Genomic DNA, 14,660 nt, shown 5'->3' on the forward strand with positions numbered 1-14,660 from the left:
TGCCAAACAGCACAAGGAGTGGCTAATGGGAACATAAGCAGCTTAGGTTCCTAAGTCCTCAATTGAAATGAGATTTAGGTGCCAAACCTTCCCTGATGCATTTGAAAATCCCACTCAACACTTCTCTGAGTGTTCAGGGAAATAAAGGTTATGACAAATCTGGCCCTTAGACACCAGTAGAGCTGGTGTGTCTGGAATTAACCATTCAAAAAGAAGTGCTGGCTTGTAAGGAAGTGGAGGAGACAACTGGGAAGGGCAAATATTAAAGACATCACAAAGAATCACAATGAGAATTTAATTCAAGATCGATATTGAACCTTTGGTTTGCACTTTTTTAGGATAAAAATGCAGCAGATTAAGCCAAGGCTTAGTGATGCAACCATACTATCACACTGTGGGGACCACAACTCCAGGCACTTGTGCCCAAGAGAGGAAGCACGGGCAAGGGAATACTTCAGGAGCTGCTTAGAAAGGACAGTGCGCAATGTAATAGAACAATATGTTTGCTGTTGTATTAACCTGTTGTATTAATAGGGCTAAGCAGAGAGCTGAGTTTTCCAATTCTGTTCTGATCTTTGCAGTATGACAGAGGTGATGAACACACGGGAACCGGTGATGGAGGAATTTGCTCTCAGTCAGTCTCCTGAGGAGGAAGGGGGCCCTTCCAGCCAGGTACCGGTGGAAAAACTGCAAAGTGTCCTGATGTTCACTCTGGGTGTGCTTCTGAGTCAGGGTGCCACTGCTCGGGGATAAATCCCGTAAACTTGGTGGGCGTGGGTTGCTTTGCGGCACAAGATGTATTGCTGTGAGCAAAGTCAGTGCTAAACTCAGCGAACTACTCTGGGTGAAAACTGCTGTAGGTTAGAGTCCTATCCACAGCTTAGTGATGTCCAATGGAGACAAGAAAGTAAAATGAAATGAGAGGCAACACAAAGCCAGTGACTCAGCGGGAGAGCTTGGTTTGTTCCAGCACCTTCCAAGCCCTCTGGCCAGGAGAGCCGTCCTTCTCTTCCTGCTGCTCCTGCCCACTCGCTGCATGCTCCAGCTTCCGCAGAAAAACACAGCGCGGCTTCCTGCTGCTCCTGACTCATTCCTGGGGGGACGTGGTACATGCAGGGTGCCGAGGGAGAAACACGATGTGATTCGTGTGAGAACATTTTCAGTGAGCACAACTGAAAATAGCATTGAGGTTATACAGGTGCCTCACCTAAATTTTGTTGCAGCATTAATAATTATATTTAATCATAGTTTTTCGCTGATGTGTGTCATCTCCTAGGTCTCCAAAAAGATGGAAAAAACAGGAATTTTGTTGACTTGCACTCCCCCTGCAAGGGGCTATGGGCTACGGTAGCAACTTCTTCAATGTTCCTTGCGATCAAGACAGCTGACATGGAAGTTTCCTTCCAAATTATAAGCAGCTCCAGAGGAGTAATGAGAAATTAGGGGGAACTTTTCTCATAGTCAGCATGAGTTGCCTGTGTGAATATCCTTGATCAGAATGTGTTTTACCCCTGTGAGTGCAGCTCTGGGAAGCATTAGACAGGTTTAATTTCAGTGATTTCCTTGGTCTAACTGCACAAGAAAAGTCCTTCTTAATTGTGTCTCAATTTGCAAGGCTAACAATAGTGTATAAAATTTTCCATATTCATGTAGTTTGCAGTGATGAATCCCCATGACAGCACCCAGGGGAGTGGGAGCGTGAGGATGAGAATTACTATCCATCCTCATCTTCAGCATGCAGTCAGATACAGGCATTGCAGCAAAGACTGAAATGTGCTTGCTGCTTCCCAGACACGTTGGAAGGAAGTTGTCCCTTCCTACAGTCTCGCATACCCATGGCAGCACTGGTGCCAAGCAGAACAAGCAAGGCATGAGCTCTCAGAAAGAGCAGCTCACAAGATAAAGGGAGGTGGCAAAAGTCAAGGAGCAAACACCTCCAGTGGATTATGCTACCAGGTTAACAAGCAGTGTCCTGGGGGATACTGAATCATAGAACTGTAGAGTGGCTTGGGTTGGAAATCCAGCTGGAAGAACTTTACAGCCCATTAGCACAAGATGGACAATTGAAAAGCCAAGAGACAAGGATTCAGCAGTAAAGTTTGTGTGATGTTAATAGCCTGAAGGACCTGGAGTGAGTTTTCCTTTGGTTCACTCTGGCTTCCAGCAAAAAAAAACAAAACCCACAAACAATGTACCCCGAGGAGCTACAATGAAGCAGCTGTATTGAAAAAGGGAAATAACTTTTATGTGTTATAATATCCTTCACTAAAAATACCTTGTTCAACTTCAAGCTCTAATCACTGCATAAGGTTTGACCTGTAGGCTCAGTGTGACAAATGAAATAATAGCTGGCACTATCCTCTGTGTAAAGATGATCTCTGGGGCTACCTGTTTGCATGAATGCATCATAAAATATAGTTTCACATTACAGAAAATAGCTCTGCAGCACGGTGGCTTCTTAATAAACTCACTGCACGAAAATGTGAATAAATCACATCAGAGCAAAAGGACAGTGGCCAGAAAAGCTGAAGCATACATGTAGCTTAGCATTCCAGCAATGAGCTTTGTATCCTACAAACATACCATGAAACACGAGGATTTGGCAACGTAGTGAATTTTAATGCCAATGTATCTGTTTTTATTGTGCATGTTGGATCATGTAAGTCACTCTGCACCAGGTTGAAGGGGCTTTTTGATGGGCATAGTAGATGGGAGTGCACATCTGGTGTAGAAAGGATGCTAAGATGGAGCATGCATCACACTTACTCTGAATACACACCTTTGGGCAGGGCTTTGACAGGAATGTCCCCATGTGTCTCACCAGGCTTTCCCAGACTCACGTGAGAAGTACCCCAAGCTGTCCAAGAGACTGCCATCAATTGTGGTGGAGCCAACTGAGTCCGGTGAGGTGGAGAGTGGGGAGCTGCGCTGGCCTCCGGATGACCTGAAATCAGCAGAGGAAAAGGGTCTTCATGGTGACCAAAGAGTCTGTGTCCAGCAGCAGCAGCAGCAGATGGATCTGGAAGGTCTGAAAGAGCAGTTTGATCCTTGCTCCCCATAGGAAAAGGGCAGTTTCAGGCTCAACAGAGAACCAAATAACAGTGGGTGCACAGAAACACCTGCACATGGAGGGGAGTCCTGTGAACTGACCAAGTCCTTGAGGCTTTTGAGGTGTTTCCATCAGGTTCAGTGCTGGCCGCTCACAGGGCCAACAAGCAGTGTGCTGCACATTAGCAGTTCACTCTAGGAAACAGTAACCCTCTTCAATAGCGTATCTTTATCTCCCTATCTCTTAGCCTAGAAGTAGAGTATTTAACAGCTGCATGCTTTCAAAGGTATCCCAGGAGTGCATTAGTGTAACAGGAGCTCACAAATATGTAGATACGATAATAGGGTCACTGTGGGCTAAATATGCCTAAAGATAAGACCTTGTTAGTGTAGTTCTGGTGGATTTTTTTCCATCTCAGTGCTCTCATTTCCCCTTAAAGAGTGACACAGTTTCCATCTCCATGCAACAACATTTGTCCCACAAATGCCCAGAGCCAGCAGCTAGGATGGGGTGCAGGATGCACCTTCCCATGCCTTCAGAGAGGCAATGACACAAGGTCTGATTTTGCGGTGTCAAATCACCTACTGTACCAATCAGCATTCCTAGGCAGAGGCAACCACAGGGTTGTATCATTCAAGAAGAAATAGGACCCAACCTATGGCTTGGACCAGAAGTGCATGATGGCCTCTGTGTTGTTTTTGTGCAGTGACAGCAGGACTTGCTACGTCTTCAGGACCAAACATTTGAGCACTTAGACAGCAGGCAGCCCTGCCACTCTGGTGGCTGTCTTGCTTTTAACGAAAGGGTCATCACCTCATCTCATTAATACCCATCCCAAGGTCTGAAGTCCCCTGTGAAGTCAGGCTGAGATGCACTCAGAGTACATTACTCCAGCTTTAACTATCGGTTTGCAAGTACAACAAATTACCAATTTCAAGGCTGAGTGCCCAGCAGATCATCTGCCTCTTGGAGCAGGGAGTCACATGAAGGCTGTTGTACAGTATGGGGGAATCGATACTGACAAACCATTTCTTTGCAGATACTTTAGCGCATCCAGCTCCAGAAGTGGAAGACAGCACAGATACTCTTGAAAGCAGAACTGAAAAGGATGAGTAGGAATTCCATGGCCTCAGAAGTGAAACTTCATTGTGAACATTGTTGACAAGCTAACACACTCTGAAGATATGTCAAACTAATCTGTATTTAAATTTGCAAGGGTTTTATTTAGTTAGTACCTGGTAGGAAGTGTATGGGCTTTAGAACTGTTCTTTTCACCATTTTGACTTTCAGGCTGAGATTCATATTATTTGTTTAGTTTGTCCATAGGAAACAAAGGGATGTGTTAGGAAATGCACCGTAGACCTGAGATTACAAAGGAAAAATGTTCTTAGTTTCAGTTAGCACATTTCATTGGATTTACCTTTTTTAAGCAAGGCTGCTTTCAGATATCAACAGCAGGACCGAGGGGTTACATTTCTCTAGAAGGGGTGTCTAAATCTAAAACCTGTATTGTTTTTAGCCATTTAAAACTAGCACTGTGATATTACGGACAATAGTTGTAATATAATGTCACCATTTGGTTTTGTAACTTTTGTATAGAGACACGAGTGTAAGATCAGCCTCCATTGCTACGCAGGATCTCCAGGCTGCCGCCTGGGCGCAGATCAGAGCAGATCTCTCCCTTTGGGCAACCTGTGCAAATTGAGGTGAACCAGCCTTGTGCTTACTGTCTTTTCAGTAAGGCTCAGAAGTTTCAGAGACACTTTCTTGCTGTACATTGATGAACTGGAATAGCTAGTCACTGGTGTTCGTGGAGTGAGGCTGTGTGTTGTAGATTTGGTTGGGTGGGTTGTGCTGTTTGTGTGCTCTTTGGGGACCAGGTCCAGCTGTGCTCTCCATTGAAGGCAGCGAAATGGCTCCTGCTTTTGCTTAGGCTGGATTTGTCCCACCTTGTTCATAGAAGATGTCGTAACTATTCCTTTGGTATGTTTTGTGTATAAAGTAGATGCAGAGGCTCAGCTCTTCCTTCCTTAACCCAAGCCACGCTGTGGTTGGGTGGGTGAAGGGAGCTTCATGGCATGGCCCAACCTCCCATTTCTTTTGTGGAGCCTCCTCACCTGGTGCCAGGTCCTCTCCGAGCCAGAAGTGAAAGTGGAAGAGGGCCAGGCTGGTGAGACGCACAGCACCCTCCATCCTGCCCCTGAGGAGCCCTCACCCTGCCCAGCCCCTCAGCTCTGGTCGCACAGCCATCTCCAAGACCGCAGCCCACAGTGGGATGAGTTCTGCACATATTGGGCTTTGCTGGATGCTCTTTGTCTCTCTGTCTGGAGATGGATCTGAGGGCCATTTTCACAGAGGTGAGCTTGCTCCTGTACAGGGATCTTCCAGAGACTCCCTCCTGCTGGGCACCATCCCAGGAGAAGTAATGATCTCAGCCCAAAACGTTACCCTTTGGACAGTGTCGGTGGAGATAATGCACGTTCTTAAAGAGTGTGACTGCTTCAGTGACAAGAGTCTTGAGAGCTGTGAAGCTGGATGCCTCCATCTCGGCAGGGCTGGACAGGGTCTGTACTTCCAATTAATGTTGCAGCCGGAAAAAGCTGCTTGCTGTGGGTGGAATGAAATAACAGGATTTCTCCTAGTGTTAACTCCTGAGTTGACTTTCAAGTGCATTTTTCTCTCCAGTAATAATTTTCTCTAAAGGAAACTTTCAATTGTGTGATGATGGATAAAATTTACTGGCCAGATGTATTACTAAGATACGTTTATACCTTCTTAGCAACCAAATTTAATATATTTACTTACAAAGAATTCTGTGCAATGAATGTTTAATACAAACAATAGAGACTATTTTACTTCAAAGCAACATTAATTTATGTACAAAATTCTAGCTCATTATTTGGGGTGTTTGGGATCTAGAAGAACCCTTTTTATAAGCATTGTAGTGTAGTATAATGTGATAATGAAGTTTAACTTTGCTCTCTTGACCTATATAACAACCTGTTCTGCCTTTCTGATGTGGACATCCTTCCCCAACCTGTCCCAAAATTATTCATGGTGGTGGGTGCGCCAGACCTCAGAAGAGCTGCAGAAGATTTTGGGATCGCCTCCTATGTCTGGCTGCTGTGCCTGGGCATAGGGTGCCCTTTAAATACTGCCCTAGCACTGGCTGGAGTGTGCTGGAGCTCTAGGGAAAAGTAGTGATGATGACGACGTATTTTTGGCCGCGTAATTTCCTTGACCCTGCGTCTGCCCAGCTCCGTGGGGAATGATGACAGACGTGTCATTTGATTTGCTTTTTACTTTGTGAAAGGAAAACCAGTTATTTGGAACGCTTCCCCTCATTTTATGTGCACTCTATCTGCTTTCAGATGCTCCCTCCCTTCCTGTTCTGGATGGCCCTTATCCCATTTCCACCTGAGGTCAATGGCACTTCCCTAAATAAGTTTTCCAAAGAAACAACAAAATGCAACATCCACCCTGACAAAAAGCCACACGATGCTACTTTTTTTTTTTTGCTCATCACACAGCACTACAGCCCATGAAGAAATGCCAGATTTCCTTCTTCCATCCCCATCACTCCCCTCGTTCCTGTTTCCTCTTTCTGCTACTCCCTTTGAGTGTTTCAGCTGAAGCAAATGGGTGCTTCAGACCTAAGCTTTCCTCTGAAGCTCTGTGGCCCCAGTTTAACCATCACACAGAGCCAAACTCCTCCTCCTGCTTTTATTTTTCTGAGCATGGGCCAGAGGCCCTTAAGTAGATGATCAGATAGAGAGAAACTTGTTTTATATGAACAAGCCCTATTTATTCAACTTGCAGGCCTATGATTGTCCACTTACTTTGTCTGTGTGCAAGTGTTGTCTCTATGATAAACTCAGTTGTTGTTTTGTATTTTTTTCTGGATGAAAAGCTTTGTAGAAACTTAAAAGGAAAAAAAAAAAAAAAAGACATTCAGTCATATTTTTCTAGTCCAGCTTGTAGAATATTTCATGTAGTGCAGAAAGGAAGTTTTATGGAGTAAGACATCGTTGGATTTTGCTGTTTCTGTTCTTTCTAATTTTGTAAAATGCCACCTGTACATAATACTCAACTAATGTATGTTCTGTAGATGTACTACACCATTTAGCCTATTAAATGCCTATAACAGACTGATTGGATGTGATGTATCTGCAGTGTCTTGGTCTAAAAGCCCAGAGGGAGCCTTGGGCAGCTGCTGTCCCACTGCTGTCCTCTATCCCACGGCTTCTCCACCACTCAACTCAGACTCATGCCCACAGCACTCACTCTCTCCATCTAGAATCGTAGAGTCACAGAATCATTTAGATTGGAAAAGCCCTCTCAGATCATCTAGTCCAACCATCAGCCCACCCCCACCATGCCCACTGACCACGTCCCTCAGTGCCACATCTCCATGGTTCTTGAACACCTCCAGGGACGGTTATTCCACCACCTCCCTGGGCAGCCTGTGGCAATGCACTGCCACTCTATCTTAGAAAAAATGTAACCTAATAACCAACCTGAACCTCTCCTGTTACAGCTTAAGGGTGTTACCTCTTGTCCCATCACTGTTAACTAGGAGAAGAGGACAACCACCACCTCACTACCACCTCTTCCCCTGTGCCCTGCTAGGGCAGCACCTCAGACCTCGCTGCTGCTGCTGGGCTGTTCCTGGTGGCCCTCACCCCGCTGACAGCTGGCACAGTCACAGCCCTCCTAATGCGATGCACAATTTTAGCATTTTCTGGAAAGGCTTTTGTAGAGCCCAGCAGGAACTCACATTACTGGAAACCTATACTGCAAGGAGAGTGGGGTCATGTGGCAGAGAAGATAAGAGGTAGAGATAGTCAGCACCGAACAAACAAATTATTTTCCAAAAACATCAGCTTACCCAAGTGTTAGGGATTGGATAAATGGGAGTTGAGGCTCTGTCACTGTTTCACTTTTGAGAGGCTGTGCTCACTGGGATGGGTACATAGCAAGGAACGCTGCTGGAGGACAACCAGCCCCTTGGTGGCCATGAGTGGCCCTGCCACCCACAGCAGGTGGTGCTTGGTGGGCAACACCAGCCCTGAAAGTGAAATTGAGCCCAAGGGAAAGGCAATGACCCTGACTTTGGCACCATGCACTGTGAACCTGATGCTTGGCATCACTCCGCACTGGTGTTTCACTTGTGCCATGCATGGAAAATCTGTAGTCCAGGTATAGATTTCCCCACAGAAGGAGACTGACCCTAACTCTTGTACATTTAAAGGCCATTTATTCCAACCCCCTGCACTGAACAGGGACACCCACAGCTCCATCAGGTACTCAGAGCCCCATCCAGCCCGACTTTGGCTGTCTCCAGGGATGGGGCACTTTTCCGGGCAACCTTTGCCAATGCCTCACCACCCTTACCATAGATGAAATCACATAATAAGTTGTGGGCTTTTTGGCAGCGTTTTTTTTTTTCTTCAAATCCAGTATTTGTGGGAATTCAAGTGATCCCTGGCAGCAGCAGGGAGCCCTGACAGATGCAGAACATCCCTCACATTACTGCTACAAAAGCTTTTACCTTGTTCACTGCTTCTACCATGCACTGCAGCAGGACACCCTTCCTCCTTTTGTCTTTGACATTGTGGCTTTCATTTCAGAGACAGTAACTCCTCATTGTTTAAATTCATTCAGTTCTGGAAAATGAGGATTCTAACAATGGGTTTTTTTTCTTTTTTCTTTTTAGAGGTTTTCACTGAAAGAAATTAAACTCGAAACATTAAAGAGTTGCAATTTTCCTCTAAGAATGCCGATAAAGCATTTTCCTCCCTGCTCTCCAACACTTAAATGGATGTTTGCAATCAAGCCAGCGTTCTGCTTCAGCAAGGCTCCTGGAGTGTGACAGGCTCTCTTTATGAATTAGTCATTTAATTTACGGAACGTAGGTTGGGTATTGTCAGATACTCAGGTGTCCTCTGTGCCCTGACAGCTGCACTCCCCCACATTACCATTCAGTAGGGGATACAGCCTCTAGGATGCTGCTTGGGCATACAGCCAGAGCCAGGAGCTGGACTGTCCCATCAGTTAGACTAGATGATTTGAAGATTGGACTAGATGATCTTAATGGTCTTTTCCTGCATTAATGATTCTGTGATTCCGTTCGATGATTCTGTCACCCCAGCCTTGTCTGGCCTTGGAGCGCTCACGTGTCCTCCAGAATTCACCCTTCTGTCTCATCAAATTCTATGAGCACAGCATTGTGGCAAAAATACGGGGTTAGCACAATGTAAAGTGGCGTGGGATGAAAACCAGCAGCTCAGGTGTTATTTTACTGGTACCAGGTTTAACTTCCACCGCACTGAACTGGTGGAAATTTTGATCCAGTAGGAACAAGAAACGGATTTAAAATGAGGTTTGGGATGCTAAACATTGGGAAGACTTGGTGCTTAAAGCAAAACCAGAACACAAGCAAGAAAAGAAGAACAAAACTGCAGCAGCTGCCTGGCTCTGTTAGCCCCAGCTCCTCCATTCTACTTAAGCTCTCCCTTTGTACCACTTCTGGTGCCCTGGTTACATTTAACGATCCCTTAGCATAGGGACAGGACTCAAATTCAAGCTGCACCTCTCAAGTGTAATTGCAACTGAGGAGACACACCTGAGTTCCCCAGTTCACACACAGGCTAAGGTGTCACTGCCTATTTATAGCTGGGCTGGGTTAAATAAAGTGCCTTTTTCCTGAGGTTTCAAACAAATTCCAGGCGTGACAAAGAGCCCAGTATTCTTCCTCACCCTTTTAGCTTTTTAAGCCTAGTTCATACATGCAGAGGTAGGTCTTGTTCCAAGTGATTCAGAATAAAACCAGAAATTGAGCCACTGCCCACTAGAAATCATCTACAAGACTTCCATATACATTATGAGAAAAAGAAGTGATCAAAATACTGCACGGTTTTGTTGTATGGGTACAAACTATGGCTGCAAATATACTGGTAGAAACCCCCAAATTTGGTGACATTGCTTTGGGCCCACTGCAGCTGAGAGATGCCATTGGACACGGAGGGGAGGGAAGAAAGAACAGAAAAAGGGTGCTTTGAAACCCTGCTTTACAGAAATGTTCTTAACACACTGTAGTTTAAATGGTCCAAGAGCTGCCTATAAGCAGTGTAAAAGCAACAAGTCAGTGCCTCTGTAGTTATCTGTCCAGAGTACTCTTACATTGCTAGGAAAACCTGAAATAAATTAACTTATTTCTCCTCCTTTTTTTCCCCAGGAAAGCTCACATGCATTTCTATGAAGATATAAACTCTTTCTGCCATGCAGAACTCTGCCAAGAGCTGTGCTTGCTATTCCAGATTTACAATAAAAATTGTGTACGAATGACCTTTGATACACAAAGCATGGCTTTGGCTAAGTCCACCATACACAGCTAATCAGAGAGCATACAGGCTTGGGAGAACACCGTGATGTGATCTTGTGAAGTCTTAACACAGGAGTGTGTACAGGCCATGGGAGCAGAGAGAAGCAATACCTGGTTAATGCTGGAAAGTATATTTTGTATGTGTTTGTAAAACTGAGCGACCAAAGGAAAGAAGTAAGAGCATCTGGAGATATAAATCAACCTGGTCCACCAACTAGGTGCCTGACTTGAAGTCATTTGACCTCTTGTGTTCCAGCCCCATAAAACTGGATACATGACTGATTGCCAAAATGAGAACCAGATGCTGCCGTGCTTTAGCACAACCTTCCTGCATATGGAGCTACACCTACTTATAAGGAAATTTCCGCACGCTGAATATTTTTATGTTTTGAATTCAAAATGATGTAAGCTTTTACAAGTTCTTGGTAGAAGCATGATGCAGGTGGTGGGATGAGACCGTGTTTTACATCAGAGCAGAATATGGCTGTCTGTATAACATGATCCCACCTGGAGCATTCACAGACAGCAGAGTTTCTGTAACATCTGCAGTAGATGACACGTGGCAGTGAGTAGACGTGTGAGTACTGCACCATGATGGTGAACCAAGTTTACAGGAGTTAAACATACACAGACAGAATGAGACGGAGGCACAGAGCATGTGATACTAAGCACCAAGTATTTAACACTCCTAGAGTAACCATCAGCTCTGCAGAGAAAGATGCCAGAGGAAACTCTCAGAGCTGATTTCCACACCAAATTTACTGTGAATAGCACTGCAGTCCAATACTCATGCTGATATTTCAGGTTTTACAAGGCACCACTAATTATTTTACTCTACCACCTCAGTTTTCTTTTCAGTGCAGTTTAATAAAGTTTAAGACCACAACTGGAATTCACAAGTTGAATTTTGTTAGGACCACATTTGTCAGCACTAACTCTGAAAACTTATTTACGCCACTCTTCCTCAGCCTACCAGTAAAACAGTAAACTCTGCATTTAATTTTCCTATAATTAAGATAGATGTTCCCTTTGTGCATTTTTTTTGGTCTTTTTGTTTGTTTGTTTTTCTTAGGGTGATACCATTCCCTTCTGAGTAATGGCTTACTGCCAAATCAAAGCAAGATACTGTGGGTACAATATACACAAAAGAGCAGGAATCTCTGATGTACAAAAGCAGCTAATGAAGCTAATGCAGATAACCGATTTATACCACAAAAGCTTAAAATAACCCAACTGTGTCCATGCAGCTGTGCTCACAAACTTTCAACCCAATTTTCCTCTGTGATCAAGTGTGCACAGAGGTAATTCCCCTAGTTGAGGACCTGCATCAAGTTGAGTAATGCACTGGATGTGGGCATTTGATAAGACAAGTGGTAATGGCCTCAAGTTGTACCAGTGGAGGTTCAGGCTAGACATTAAGAAAACTGTCTTCTCAATAAGAGTGGTGATGCAGTGGCACAGGCCACTCGGGGAGGTGGTGAATTCACTGTCCTTGGAGGTGTTCAAGAACCAGAGAGATGTGGCTCTGAGGGATGTGTTTTACTGGGCATGGTGGGATGGGTGGATGGTTGGACTAGGTTACCTTAATGGTCTTTCCAATCTTAATCGATTCTGTGATTTGGATCATTTGGAGCCTCCTTTTGAATCCATGGCTTTCCCTATGAGCTGTGTCTTACTGAAGAGCTCAGGTAGCTCAAACAAAGGAAGGATTAAAAAAGAGAGGTTGAGATTCCTTATGGTGCAACCCAACCTAGTCTCTACTGCACCAGAGGCTGGGGGATTTGTCCCGCAGCCCAGAGCAGAAGTTAGCTAATGTGCACCTAATTGGCTAGGAAGCTTATTTTCAGCCTCTGCACTCCTACACGACAAGCACACAAAGTGCCTATGAAAGATTAATGCAGCAGGCCCCAAAGATGGGAGCTCTCTGAAAGGCACAGCACAGCAGGCCTTCGTTAGTGCACGTGAGCAGATGGACACGCTGCTGGGAGCCAATGCATGCACTGTGCAGCACTGCACTTCCTCCTCCTGCCTCTTGCCTCTGAACTTCACAAGCAATCTCCAAGTATCCACAAACAGAGACAGGCGTATTAATCAGGGGTAAAGTGTTGCTTGCTGGGCTGTAGGAGTACTTAAGCTGCTGGTCTGGTTCTGGTTTCATCCCAAACTTCAGCATAGCCATTTCATTTAACTGAGCTGAAGTCACACTAAATCAGGTTGTCCAGGGCCCCATCCAGCCTAGCCTCAAACATCCTCAGTAATGGGGTATCACAGCTTCTCTGGGCAGCCTGTGCCCGTGCCTCACCACACTCTATGATGTACTGATTAAGAGCATTGATACTCTTCACACTTTTTCTCCTCACTCCAAACTTCAAAGCAGTAATTTATATGTCTAGTTTTTCAGAAATCTTTAAAATTAAAAAGACTACCAAATAATTCTTCTGCTGCCTACACGATGTGACATTGATCACTGCTGCTTAGCAAATTGGACAAGAGTCATTATACGCAACAAAAGAGTTTGCATAGAATCTAGTGGTGAGATTGCCATGATTTAAGAATTTCATCTTCAGATTAACGTGCAGAAACGTGCATGCAGTTACTAAAACCTGCTACTGTTCAGTCTTCGCCTCTTCTCCTTTTTGGGTGTTTGCTGTTGCATTCCTTGTGCCTATGCTGAGCTTTCTACATGAAAAATGAAATAGTTAAAATATTCCACATTCCTATCAGCAGTCACCCGATGTTGCTACACACCCACCTTTCTTCTCCAGGATGCAGCTGCCTCTGTTGGATGCAAACAGGCCAGAGGGAGCTTGGCTGAGAAGCCATGTCCCCAGACTACAGAGCAGAGGGATGGACAAACACTTCTTGGCAGAGCAAATGGTGGGACTTGCCTCTCTGTGTCCTGTGCTCTAATGCAGAGATTTGCTCTAAGTTGTGTTCAGCCCCAGCACTGCACAGCACCCTGGAGCACTGCAAACTGAAGCATTGCTTGGCTTTTCACTGAACATGCATCCAATTCTGGAGCATCTCTGTATCTTGTTAAACAATTATCCAGCCAAGCAGTTTAGCCCACAGCCTGTAGCAGCATGCAAATGAAGTTGCATTACCACACATTGAAAAGGAAAACATTTTTTGGAGAAACATGATTGAAATCCTTGAACAATCTCTTCTTTCTTCAATGCAGTTCTTCCAAGTGGAGGAAAAAAATACCTAAACCTGCTTCCAAAAACATACTACTCACCATAGAAACTATACACTAAAACAACTCTACTAGTGATTGCAGCTCAATGGAGCATTCTAGTTAATACGTTATTTGAGTAAGAGGGATATTTGCAAAACATTGCTGCTAATCCTGCTGTTTGCTGTATGTGGAAGGGCTCCAGCTGATTTCAGTGAAACTCCACCCATAGGGAGTAGGCAGCAGAATGAGGGACACAATGAGCTCTTGCATTTTTTTTTTAACCAAAATAACCTGTCAGCAGCCATGTTTCAATGTAAACTAATCAGTATTAAACATGAATTTGGTTCCCTGTTCCAGTTCAATTTTATTTCTCCCTGTCCCAGCAGAGTAGTTTGGGATTTCACATTGCTGTGTGGGATGACCACCACAGGCTGTGCATGTGGGTAGCCAAGGCTGGCTGTGGGTGCGTGGGATCATCAAGCAGAGCTGCAGCGTGAGGCCACACTGGGCTCTTGCTGGCACTACCACACACCATAACCTCAGGATTTCAAGGCATCCATCCCACAGCTCTTTGTGCTGCCCCAAGCCAACCTATCCTGTTCTTTCTCCTTGCCAGTACTGGGAGAACATCTCTGTCTTTCTTGGCACAAGTGGAAAAATGTAAGAGGGCTTAAGCAGGGTTTTATAGCTTGCATCCTCCCTGGCTCTGCTCCTGCTCACACCAGCTCACCTGGCCAAAAGTGCCATAAGATTCATTCCAGAGGATCTTTGTGCATGAAATAATAACAAAGAGTTTGACCTCTGCCTAATTCCACAACAAAGAGCGTGTCCTTTGGACCAGATTTCTCTTTCTGAAGTCCCAGCCATTCCATTTAGTGCAGGTTGATTTATACCTACCCAATCTCTGTTTCCCATGAGAAGTCACAAGCTGAGTTATAAAGGCAAACCTCTAAGTAAATTTATAGCCTACATCAGGTTTTTCATCTTGGAAAGAAGCAAAGCCATAAATTTCCCATACGAGTGCTTCAAAAATCATCCCCTTTTTGATT

General features: G+C 44.8%; 1 protein-coding gene across 1 annotated transcript; it reads left to right on the forward strand.

Moving 5' to 3' along the window:
• Nucleotides 1–582: 582 nt before the first annotated feature.
• On the forward strand, nt 583–4,165 carry LBHD2 (LBH domain containing 2; the record flags this gene model as incomplete). Its single annotated transcript, XM_079536782.1, has 3 exons — nt 583–672; nt 2,825–3,026; nt 4,089–4,165. 3 exons carry the CDS (start codon nt 583–585, stop codon nt 4,163–4,165), a joined length of 369 nt encoding a protein of 122 aa, XP_079392908.1.
• Between the last annotated feature and the right edge of the window lie 10,495 nt (nt 4,166–14,660).

Source organism: Tetrao urogallus, assembly GCF_951394365.1.
Source record: "Tetrao urogallus genome assembly, chromosome: 6".
Taxonomy (NCBI): Eukaryota; Metazoa; Chordata; class Aves; order Galliformes; family Phasianidae; genus Tetrao; species Tetrao urogallus.